The sequence below is a fragment of the Glossina fuscipes genome, unplaced genomic scaffold, assembly GCF_014805625.2.
Source record: "Glossina fuscipes isolate IAEA_lab_2018 unplaced genomic scaffold, Yale_Gfus_2 27, whole genome shotgun sequence".
Taxonomy (NCBI): domain Eukaryota; kingdom Metazoa; phylum Arthropoda; class Insecta; order Diptera; family Glossinidae; genus Glossina; species Glossina fuscipes.
In genome coordinates, this window is record NW_023998422.1 from 8934328 (window position 1) to 8947531 (window position 13204).

The 13204-nt window shown below is 35.3% G+C and overlaps 2 protein-coding genes across 5 annotated transcripts in view; one reads left to right on the top strand and one right to left on the bottom strand.

The window, feature by feature from the left end:
- The window catches only part of LOC119636081 (protein apterous), a 44903-nt gene extending 42030 nt beyond the window's left edge, over positions 1 to 2873 (top strand). For all 4 annotated transcript variants that reach the window (XM_038031191.1, XM_038031194.1, XM_038031192.1 and 1 more), the window contains exons 7-8: positions 35 to 231; positions 294 to 2873. In XM_038031191.1, the coding sequence (XP_037887119.1) occupies positions 35 to 231; positions 294 to 467 (371 nt within the window). In that variant the 3' untranslated portion in view covers positions 468 to 2873. The remainder of the gene's footprint in view (positions 1 to 34; positions 232 to 293) is intronic.
- An 8894-nt stretch (positions 2874 to 11767) lies between these two features.
- The window catches only part of LOC119636074 (60S ribosomal protein L23), a 48149-nt gene continuing 46712 nt past the window's right edge, over positions 11768 to 13204 (bottom strand). Inside the window, exon 4 of the mRNA XM_038031168.1 lies at positions 11768 to 13127. Within this exon, the coding sequence (XP_037887096.1) occupies positions 13077 to 13127 (51 nt within the window). The 3' untranslated portion in view covers positions 11768 to 13076. The remainder of the gene's footprint in view (positions 13128 to 13204) is intronic.

Sequence of the window (13204 nt, forward strand, 5' to 3'; positions counted from 1 at the left end):
AAATTTAACTTACAACAATGCCCGCAAATTTTAGATTTGAATACTGAATATCTGGATTTCGGGCGTGGATCACATATGAGTGCTTCCTCCCGAACGAAACGTATGCGTACATCGTTTAAACATCATCAGCTACGCACTATGAAATCATATTTTGCCATTAATCATAATCCCGACGCTAAAGATCTTAAGCAACTATCACAAAAGACGGGACTACCAAAGAGAGTGTTACAGGTGAATTGATAGTAATTGAACATAAGTGTAGATTTGTAAAATTAAAAGGCAATTTCCTGCAGGTTTGGTTTCAAAATGCCCGAGCCAAATGGCGACGTATGATGATGAAACAGGATGGCTCCGGTATGTTAGAGAAAGGTGATGGCACTTTAGATTTGGATAGCATATCAGCACACAGCCCCACCTCTTTTATGATGGGTGGCGGCAGTAATTCACCACCTCACAACCTGGATTAGTAGCAGTTGCAGACTATCAAAAGCATGGCAAACAATAATAATAATATCGACTTAGAGCTATAATTTTCAATATGAGTAGAAAACTGGACCTACAGCATAAAATATACTTGCATAGCTAAACTATTTAAACCACGGCAGGGACAATTACATACGTATATCATCACAAAATCAACAACAATCGCAATTAAATTTAACACAAAAAGAGTCTTAATTTATTTTTTACTCCAATTTCCTCAAATCATTATATTTTCCACCTCTTACGAATATATATATCTCTCGCTCTCGCTCTCGCTCTTGTATGTGTGTATGTGTATGTGTATGTATGTATGTATGTATGTGTTTATAATAATCCTATTCAGATGAATCTAAGCATAGCTGAGGTCAAAATTTCAGTAAGTGTTTCTCCAAGATGCAAATGCAAATATGGGAACATAAGCCTGAAAGCCCTCCTATCATGGACTAAATGAATTTTATAGATTTGATTCAGATATACCAACATGTCAGGCCAGTTAATTTCGAAATTCTGTTTCTTCAAAATTTCAAATGACCAACGACGACTATTTATATGTGATCCTTAAAACTCATAAACACTTTGCCGAAACAAACGAATTATCTCAAGATGGTGGGCCCGTAAGATAAAGTGTTTTAAAGACGACTTTTTACGAGTAGACTTTCGCAGTCTATTGTTGTTATTCGCAAAACGCTCGTGTCTACCGCGACAGGCAATAGTATAACAAGTTGAATTGACTTGAAAGCTTGAGCCAATGCAAGCACTGTAAGCAGTACTATGGGACCATGAATAAAACAGGCGTTATATCGAGAAGACTAAAATTAGCTAACGAAATTGCATTAGTCTACAAAGCTTACGCGTGTGGATACAGCTCGTCATAGGATCATAGTACATAAAGCAAAATAAGATTTTACTATGGATTTAAAGCATTTCGGGAAAAACTTGTCATGGCGTCAGTACATTCCCTGTCGTATAAAGAACTGCAATCGATTGCTGAGGAGCGCGTAAAAGATCGTTTAGAAATATTGTGCTCCATATAAGTGTTCGAAACTATTGCGTTTGAGATTCGTCACATTACTATATGCCGCGAAGCGAAAATAGATTCGATTTGTAGACACATGCACAAGCCGAAGGTTGTTCGTGGCCTAACATCAGCAAGCAGGAAAATAACAAAAGAAAGTAAAGATTAAGTCGCTGATCGTGAACGTGTATTTTTCTCATCAAAAGCGATGAACAAACGATATCCAAGTTTTTGAATTGTTTTGAAAACAACAGTAGTCTCGCCATTAAAAAATAACTGATTTTGTTAACAATTTTGACACAATTCGTTTCAAACTTTATATGGATTTGAAGATTATAGGCATTTGTAAATAGTGATGAAACCGTCGTATGAACTTCCAAAGAACTAATTAACCGATGTGTTACAAGGACACAACATCAAATGATTTGGGCCACAACTTGATGTCCATATAAAGAAATAGATATGTAGTGCAGTGGCTTACAAAGTATTAAGTGCAAGATGGGATGAAGTTCAAAGATCTAACATTTAACGTGGTGGCGATCAATTGGTTGCCTTCGACGCTAGATATCTTGGAGAAGAATGACATCTCATGTCAATGTTACTCTTCCATGAACTGATGCGTACATATATTCACCTTTTCCGGATATTCGCAAATCAAACTAATCGGCATAATTTTGCAAATCTTTAGATACTTGACGAAGGTGAGAGTAAAGGCATTTTAAGAAAAGAGAAAAACTGGTAACAAACTCCGAAGCTAATGCAGCAACCGATTTCTATACTTTCGAAATGTACTCTGCTTAGCCGTAGCCATGCAACTACTTCGAAAGTTTGCTCTTAAACAGTTCATTGGAAGTTTTTCCTCTCGCAAGCAACTTTTTTAGTTTGCTCTTAAGTGATTGATACCAAAACTCAGTATACGATCTTCTTTCCTATCGGAAGTAAGTTAATTTAAATTGGCTCTTAGCTGATTGAGTTGATAAAAGTCAGTATACGGGTTAGTATCATCTTGGATAAAGTGTCCAACGTGCGTGCAAACAGCCGGTTTCCGGACCAGTACATACTTTTTTTTTAACTTTATTTTTTATTTTGTTCCAGACTGTATTCAAAATTTGACCTTAGCTTAGTTAAAGTGTTTCACTTCGACAGCAAATCCTTATCATCCCAAATGTATAAATCAAATTTATTTTTCATTCATCCTCTATCACATTGTGGACTTCTTGTTCTAGTCAAAATTTGGAGTTTCATGATTCCACTTTCTCATATATATTTACACATTTACTTACATATATTTATAAATTCAAGACGATCGATGTATTGATAACAAACGCTTAGCCAATACGTACGTAAAGAAAAGTTCCAAAATTACAAAAAAAAATATATATATATAAAAAAAAGTAATAGAAGAAAACTGAAACCCCGGTGATTTTTTTTAAGCCCAAATCTTTAACTTTAAGAGAATCTCAAGTAAAAAAAAAAGTAAAACAAGCATTCATATTCGCCTTGCGGCGTGTCTTTGTTACTTACCGCCTCAAATTAAAATACATTATTAAATTTCGGAATTTCAAATATTTTCTGAGGTTGGGATCATATTCGCAACAAAGCTTCAACTGACATGTATCAGGCTTTAGCCAAAAATCAAGTAAAGATTGCAACCGTAATCAACTAAAGAGTGTATTGAGTGCTTGCCCGCAAAGTGGACTTGACAGTAGGGCACGAAGCTAAATTGACTTAAAATTCAGATCAAGAAATGTGGATCGCCTTATGAATTTAATTCTTTCGTTTTGTAAACGGTAGGGTAACTGTCTGTCAGTACGTTGAATAACGCTGTAGGGTGCCAAGAATAAAAGTGTGGTTTCTTCATATGAATATAGGCTAAACACGATCGGCCTAATTGTCGCTCTAGAGCGTACGCGTAGCGCGTAGTTTTTTGGAACTTTGCATAATTTTTGTGCCAAAAAAAAGGCCATTTATGAGAAACTTTGCTTTTCCCGCTTAATCCGAAGGAGAACGTTGTTGAATCCATACGAAGAATCGACAGTAGATGGGTTACGATATCCTAAGCCCAAATAACTGGGACGCAGAGTTGTATAAAGACCCACATCCATCCGCATTTGGGAGGTCAGCTGGGCGTGGTTTATTATGGTTCTTGTTCCAACCAAGCGAAACCTTCTCTAGAGAACAGCACCAACGGCAGTTGATGTAATTGCGCCAAAAAATCGCCATAATGAACGCCAACTCAACGTATCGTGCATTTTTAATACGAAAAAAATTCGTATAAAAAATTCACAGTTGTAACCTGAAAGGTCTTACTCTCTCCGCGATTGTTAGGAGACATTCCGATTAACACGGTTTTTAGGCGAGGACCTATTGTTTGTTTAAACTGTACTTCAGTTCTTAAAACAATATTCAAATATGAGTTGTGTGGTTAGCCTTAAGGGATCAATTTTCCTTTTCTCGCGGAATTCACCCTATTTTTGAAAGATAGAAGAACTAATGCCTAGCGATGGACAATATTTTGAATAGTTAATCCATGACCATATTTTATACCCCTGCGGATGTATGCAACATCCAAAGAAGCTTGTAATACATCCGCATTTTTCTATACCTAACCTACCTCTAAACTTGTCCATCCGTCCGTCCGTTTTGTTTTCTGTGCACAATTTGATACACTAACATGTTTTGGCTAAAGAACAAACGCCGTTAAAAATGGTTTGTGTTGGGTCACTTTTTCGACTGCCTCCCATCCAATGTTTTATTTTGAAAAGTCTTCGCATGAATAATTGTAGGCTTGGGGTATTTAATGGTGGACAATGGCCTACTATACTGTTTTTATTTCTTTGTACACTTAATATATTGACATACAAACAGGACTCTTTCGTGGTGGTTGGTATAAAAGTCCTATATATATATGAAGGCATACTTTTTGTCATAATCTCACATTACAAATATTCGCGCAGCATATCCTTGCTCTCTGTAACTCTCCCCTTCGCTCGCTATCTCTCTCTCTCTCTCTCTCTCTCTCTCTCTCTCTCTCTCTCTTTCTCTCTCTTTCTCTCTCTTTCTCTCTCTCTTTCTCTCTCTTTCTCTCTCTTTCTCTCTCTTTCTCTCTCTCTCTCTCTCTTTCTCTCTCCCTTTCTCTTTCTATATCGCTCTCTATGTCTCTCATTCTCAATGTATTACTTTGTCTCTATCATTTGTCCTGAACCTGATGATGATAAAAACCAAGAGAATGCTTTCTTTTGTTGGATAATTATGTATCTTTTTTTTCGTTTTGTACATAGAAACTTGGAATTAGAATTATTTACACTTAGTAAGCTGTTATTAATATTATTGAAAAGAAAACTGAGTAAAGATTTAATGGTAAAAAAACAAGAAGAAAATAAACGCAAAAATTAAGCTACAAAAATTATAAAAAAACAAAAAGAAGATATTTTCTAGGTTGGGGTTACATAGAAAAAATTAATTAAAAGTATAACAAAAAAAAAAAAAGACCACGAAACACCCCTTGAAGACTATGATGATGTGAAAACAAGTAAAAATGTGGGAAGGAATGCGTAATTATGTATATTTAAATAGATTTAAAAAAAAAAAAGAAAAAAATTATTATGTATAGTTTAGAAAGTTATTATATAAACACAGATATTTAAAAAAAAAAAAAATAAATAAATTGAACGATTAGAGAATAATTTAAAAATTGAGAAATTATTATCAATATTATTGAATACTTATTCTATATATAGTTAGTTGAAGAATTTCTTTGTCTTTGTCTTATATTTTGTTTAAGAATTATATATATGCTAAATAATTAGAATTTTAGTTCGTAATTTGAATTTATAGAATTGAGTAAAAACAAAAACTAAGCATTAATTCATTAATGAAAGCAACCCATGGAAGGCAAAACAAATAAATATAAATAATAATAAATTATTAAAGCTAAATATAATAAAAATTTGTACTTAAACAAAAAAACAAAGCAAAAAAAATAAAAAAAAAAACTAAATTATTTCCTTAGATTTATAGGTTTTTATTATAATTATAAACCAAATGAGAATTAAAATGCAAAAAAGAAAAACCAACAACAAAAAATTATAATAAAAATGCATGTTAATGCCTGAAAATATATATGAAAATCTTGTGTAAATCAATCTCTCAATACAGAGAAATGTGAAAAACCAATTTCAGTTAATGCATAAGATGTGCTATTATTGACCGTTCGTCTGAACGTCTGAACATCATTCTTTTGCATATCGGACATAATATAGAAACAAATCCAGATCCTTAGATCTAGATTTGCCAAAAGGTAGGGACATAGGTCGAAGCAGGCCGCATGGAAGGCAGTGTCTAAAGTAATCCACGTTATCCAGGCCATCAAGCCGTTCGATAAAGAACTTTCGTCCGTTCGTCTACCTTCGTAAGGATTTCTTCGTGTGTACATTCGTTAGTGTAATCATGTGTGGGGTGTCTGCTGGCTAGCATTTGAAACCTTCTCATCCATTAATGCCGAACTGGCTGGTTTCACAATGACACGTGCAACTACTTGTTGCGACAGTCGACCTTTTCACAAGTAATTTTTTACTAAGCAATTTTTTTCACTATTGCCGCCATGCATAACGCATATGAGTTCACATGTTCAGACGAACAATCAGTGTAATGACGAACTAACTTAATAATACTTGTCATAAATGTCAATAGGTAGCGACCGACAGTCTAGCTTGCATTTGAGATAAAATACAAATTAGCGATCGTTGAAATTATACCAATCGCAGAATCAGGGCAGAGCGCAAACAGCCTTGGATAGGAAGTTACAAGGACAAAGTTAATGTGAAGTAAGTAAGTATCTTAAAGATTTTGAGGTTTGCAAGCGAATGGAAAGCGGGCAAAGGGAGCCACAACCATTGATGATTTTCTCTCATGCATTTTCCCATCAAGCATTAAATCATTATTAAATTTATGACAACATTTTTTCACTGTTGTCCTACCGATGTGCAAACAATGAATTTTCTTTTACACTCCAAAGAAAACGATGTCCTAACTTTTTCGAATATTTTGTTTACTTTGCTTGCTTAGAAGTCGAGGAATTAGGCCAAATCTATGTCCAAGACTGTGATTTACTATTGAAGTTTCGAAACTTAGCATCGATAGTTACCAATGAACATCAACAACAACATCTAATTTACTCCAAGATACTGTTCATAGGTGCTGTTGCATTTAAAGGCTTTTTAGTTCTGCAGCCAAAAAAAGGAGCACCTGTCTCATCAAGGGATTTCTTACACACCAAATATTGATTGAGATACTTTCTAACAAGATTCTAATCTACTTAAATCAACAGATTTAAAGCCAGCTATAGAACTTTTTATTGCAACATAGCGAGAGAAATTGTCCGTTAATTTGTTGATCATGTTCTCATAAATTTCCTTCCCAAAGAAGGATTTCTCAATGGCTGTCTGCCAAACGGATAATTTATAAATTTGCATCGAACTGAAATCGCGCATAATCCAAGTTGATGAGATGGGCAGCCAACAACTTTTTTAGCATATATCTATATGTTAAGCTAGATATATACGAAACCAAAGATATGTGCAATCCTTAGCAAAAACTCTTTCAATGATTCAATGCTCCATCGACTCTCTTTTCAGCAACTTCATCATTTCAAATGATCCTTCTGGCACGAAACACAAAATAGCGAATCCATCCCATTTGTTCGTGATACAGAAATTAAGCGACAGAATTGTTTGCAGATTACTGCGTATATCTGAGTGCACTGCCAACACAAGCGGAATGTACTGATTTGTTATACAATATACAGAACTCGCAATTTTGTAACTAAAGATTGGAAATTTTTGACATTTTTTCCAAGATCCTTCATTTGCAACTTTATATTCACATTGGAACACAATGCGTATCATTTTGAGTCTTTATATCTTATACCGGTTGTGGTGTGAGTTTGTGCGGACGTGTGTAATACACAGGAGGGCTTCAGATAGATCCACCTTTTATTATACATAACGAATCAGAATCACTATCTAAATCGACCTAAACCTAAATGTCTGTCTGTCCGTGATAATGTGTTGCAATTTTTGAGATATTTTGATGAAATTTGGTACTCTGATGCACTTTAAATCAAGAACGAATGCTATTGAAATTGGTTTGGATCGGTCCATTTATTCGACCACTCCATATAACGTCGTATTTTGAAAAGTCGTTAAAAAAGTTGAATAAAATTACGATTTTCAAAATTTCTTCGCAACATTCGCTAAGTAATGTTCTTTTGGCATGAGAAATTTTGTTCAGCTGGGACAATGTTTTGTGCCCTCTCTCGTATAACCGTTTCTACGAAACCTGAGTCTTTATATATAAAAATAATATTTCTTGGTGAAAATTAATTTACAATAGTGACCCGACAGAGTGAACAATCTTACCTAGTTTCGATCATGAAGGTCTATTTTTTCGACACCATCGCATACAGGGATTCCTCCAATATGCTGGCTATCATGGAGAGTATACCTTTGCATGAAAATAATGTGTAACTTTTGATGTATTATTAACGAAACAAGTGAATAACTGTACTAGGCGAAGCGATATAAGGTCAGCCTTGCCCGCCTATAATGTTCTTACTTGTTGTTATTGTCGATGTCCAACAAAATGCTTATAAGGCGCCTAACGTTTAAAAATTTTTTAACGTGTTTATGAAAAGATTCTTGACTCTCTCTCCAATTCGAATTTTATATAGAGAGAATAGTTTTCGAGATGGCAGTATCGACACCACGATCGAATATGAATTCCAATGTATTTGTAACAAAGCGAAAAATGTTGAAATTGGAATAAAATACAAAAATTATTTGGGTTGCAATTGTTATAAAATATCTTGACAGTAACGAAAGTTATAGACGAACGTACAAAAAACGTTTCAGTTTATTCTATAGTGGGCGTGCATGTCAGCAAATGAACACGCCAGAAGAGAAAATAATCTTGAATTATTAATCGACAAGGAAGACTTGTGCCAATTCTAAGATCCTATCTTTATTTTAGCGGCAAAAACGAAGGATCAAAATTATCCCTTTTGGTAGAAATAGTTATACGCAAAACGTTGGCAATGTGTCTCTAGTGTACAAAAACATTAACCTGGCTTTAAAGCTTTATGTATAAAATTAAGTTTTCATACCCAGCACTGTTTTTTTCGATAATGTTCCATAACCCCCCAAAAGGAAGCTTCAGAGATCCTATAAAATATATATATTCTTGATCGACGTAAAATTCTGAATTGATTTAGCAATGTCTGCCCGTCTCTGCGTCTGTTTTTGGCGCTCTCCTAATCGCAGGAATCAAGATATCGTAGAAACATTCAAAGTCCTTGTATGCGGGTTGGCATTGAAAATGCTAAATCCTAAATTGGTTAGAGCAGATGCCCGCAGTGGAGCATAAACTGAACCCAACTCCATTTTTTTTGACAACAAGTTATGCGTTTTTGCTCCTTACTCAGAAATAATTAAAATTAGAAGGCTGACATTTTCCGTATTTACTTTGCGAAATATTCTACTCTGCAGAAATGGAAAAAATCGGCCATGCCCACCCAAAATTACAAGCGATTAAATTATCTTTTTTCACTTTCTTCAGGTTTTACGCTTATTTATCATAACCCAAGCTAGACAAGGTGTTCAAAAATATTTCGAGCATTCCTCAAATGAAGATATATTGTCTGTCAAAAAATGGGTTAATTCTAAAATGAATGTGGTAGACACCACGACGTGGTGGATTAACTTTTTCTTAATTATACCAGCGATATGGGTATCAAATCAAAGAGCTTGGAGTGTAGAATTCGAAAAGCATAACGATGGGTATGCAAGATTCGGACCCAGCTGAATATAACTTTCTTACTTATTTATTTTAAATTTTATGATCTTAACATATTCAACTAAAGATGACAAAGTGATAAACATAACTAAATCAATCCTTATTCTTAGATCGACCGTCATTACTAATATTACATAAAGTATTTGATGCTTATTTCCGAGTATCGAGAAGTGGCGCAATGAAAACGTCGTCACTCGTATGTCGTAAAAATATTCATTATCTTAATTATCTATAATATAATGTACGCGTGAAAGGAAACGAACTGCTCTTCTGACGTAAATTCTATGCAAATCTTAATACCAAATTTCATAACGGTTTCTTACATTAAAAATTATGAAAACAAACAGTCATGCGTTAGTTTGCTAAAAATATTATTAAGAGTACGTAGGTATAAATTAAAACATAAACTTGCATATATCTGAATGTCATATCTAATCGCGACAATTATAATATATTTTCGTTATTATAAAGAGTTCTTCGGGAAGTCCTTTCGTTTTTTCCCAACAGAGAAATTAATTGTATTTTTTCATAGTCATCCTCACACATAAGCCGCATAATCATTATACGCATATTTTTCCAGCTGATACAACAAGGCTTACTTGGGAAAAAGTTCAATCAAGTTTATGTTTGGCGCCCTATCAAGTATGGAAAATGAAAAGCAGCATTTTCGGCATATTTTAATGTGCGCACGCATTTTGAACGGCGACATCAGTTGAGGTATCAATGTACGCAACGGTTAAAATCGATGATTTTGATCCTTCTCTACATAAAATTACAGCTTTCCATTTAATATTACTGGGTTATTCGGTCTACACAGACTCTAATTATGGAACGCTCAAACGCTTGTATTTTACTTTTGTTGTTTGATTTGAAGAAATATTCTGCCGAAGATCATCAAGCACTTTCAGACAATGTGTCAATGATGGCACGGCATGAAGGACCAAAAAAATTCGACGATAATGGGTTGCAAGACTTATTGAACGAAACCCCAGCTTAAAATCTCTAGAGAACTTTCGAACAGCTTCGCAGTTGGTGAATCAAAAATTTCTAGATGTTTATATGCGACCGATTCCATCCGAAAGGAGGGGAAATGGTTACCTTATGAATGGACTGAAAATGTAATTTCGAACCGTTTTACCATTTCGGTGGCATTGCTTGCCTAGCAAGAAAAGAAGAGTTTTCTGTGGCGTATTGTAACTGGCGACGAGCAAGGTGTAGTATTGCGAAATGCAATACGCGGCCAGGTGAAGTGTAACATAATTTTTATTTTTCTTTTAGCAAAAAGAATTATGCTGAATTTGCATGACACACTTCACAGTGGATGCATATATCGATTTGCGATCACACTACAATATATTGTATTCATACTCGTGTATACTGATATTTTTTCTTCATCTTTAAATCTGTTTAATCTTCACCAACGCTGTTGCGGTACTAAGATATATTAAATTTGTAAAAATGTATGTGACATTCCGAAGAATTTGAGATAGATCCACCTTTTATTATATCGATCGATTCCTATCTTGTTTCTTTGAGTTCAATTTCAAGGCAGCAATTTTTGAGGTATTTTGTTAATACATGGTATACCGATGAGTTTTGGCCAATGAACGTTATTGAAAATATTTCGGATCGGACAACATTTCGGTGTAAAAAAGAGTAAATTAGAAAAAGGAGTAGCTTTGCTTACTATGCATAAAAACCATGTCATCAACAGTACTACGAAAACTGCTGCTGCTTTTAATTATGTAACATACACGCTAATTTAATGTAATAATGAAAGTGAAACTTGTTAGCGGTGTTTTATACTTTCGGCGGTGTCATATAATTTCGGCGGTGTCTTATACTTTCGGCATATTTCTTTAAGTGAAAGTGCTGCTAAATTGCATTCCAACTAAATTTTACTATAATTTATTGAGTTCCATAACCCTGGTTGACATCTCTGCTTGTCAATCAAATTGCACTGTTGCATATAAGACAAAGTTTTGGCGACAGCGTTGCAATTTAGAATAGAGTTTTACGTTCATTCTGCAAATAGCAGAAAATATCGCTACTGTGTTGTTTAATTTGATAACAAAAAAAAAATTATGGCGGTCTACTTTTAGGCTAACTTGTAAAATTAAATAAGTTTAGTTCGCTTATTTCCCAAAACACTAAACATCTAATATTTTTACATAAAATGTTTAACTCATTCTATATGTAGGGCTAGGCTGTGTGGGCGATTATTGGTAAAGATTACATCCATCACCAAGTTACTGTTTCTTATATGGCACAGTCTCTTTAATCACTTTAATCACACTTTAAATTATACATCCATACATTTTTGAATCTTTGTTTTGCCGACGGCTTTGCATTTAACAGAATCGATTATCTTTGATCTGTTAAGTTGGGCCTTTAACATTAGCTGCTTGACGTGATTATTGACCTTGCCCACTTCATCTCGATTCACTTTACTTTTCACTTCTTCCCATTCGTTTTCAATAAAATTCACGCCAACTGGATTTTTACCTACTCCCAACTCCGGCCATTCTCCGCTAGCTCTTTGAAGTCCTAATGCAACATTAGTTTCTCTCAGCACCAAGTTCTTAGAGTATTCACTAATATTGTATCTTTGTTATCTGTAAAGCCAATCAAACAAATAAGCATAAAAAAAATATGACCAATATCTGGGTAGGCGTTAAACCGAGTACACCTTTATAACGTTTCACCTGCTTCAAAGACTGAAGAAGTTTCAATTGTCGAGTTGGTTGAGCGGTTACAGGCCAAAAGACGATTACTTTGTAATCGACAAGCTGAACTACGAACTCGAAAAGAGAAACGGGGAGCAGTTCGTACCGTACGATCTAAATGGTGAAATATTGCGCAACCTAATGATGGAAAGGATGTCGCAAGTCGAAATAGAACGGATACGCAATCGCGTGATACATCGCTGAGCAGCTGAGATGCGAGGCATGTTTGAAGGATCTCACACTTGAGAAAGAAGCCTTTTATGTTGAGACCAGCGATGGCATAGCTGTGTTAAATTCAAGAGATAATTTAACGCCATTCTCAAAAAAACTCAAGCCGGCATTCCCAACTTCAGAAAAGGACGAAGCATTTCATAGCGCTTGCGAGATTTTTTACGCCGCCAAGCATCAATATTTGATGGTGCCGAACATCGCCAAGCACCTACAGGCGACCACCATGTGGCGGGTTGCTTTCTTCCGAACAGTAGGCTCGTGCAGGAGCGGCGTGAGGCACCGACCAAATTTGCGCAGATTCATATTATATATGCTGCTGTCACAAAAAAGGGGGAAAAGTGTACGAATGTCACATTCTTCTAAGGAGTAAACTCTCCTCCCTCCTCGCAATATTCGCTGTATTCCAATGGTGAGATTGAATTTATCTTTACTGATTGTCATTTATAAGAGGTCCATGCCGCATTTAAGGAAATATACGAAGTTTTCTACGCGGGCATGAGGCACCATATGGTCGACCAGAATATAGGCAAGCGGGTGCAGGCGTCTGCAGTCGCACAGCTTGGCTTCTTTAGAAAATAAGGTTCCTGCAACAACGGCAGTAGCCACAGACCCAATTTACTTGGCTGTATACTCGTCAAGCTTTCAACAGGAAAAAATTTCAGAGAGCGCAAGCACATCAACATAGATCGGCACATTCTTTTGCAACGGGTCCAGTTATACTGGAATCTTTCATTTCGCCTTTATTGTTTACTAGACTCCCCGCGTTATCCTCAAAAGGCCGTCCCTCCTTCGAAATGGCTTTCTCTGCCGTATGGCTCCAGCTGAAAGGAAAGTAAATTACTTTTATACAAATTTTTAAAATAGAAAACAAATGAATCCATGAATGAATTATTAGAAT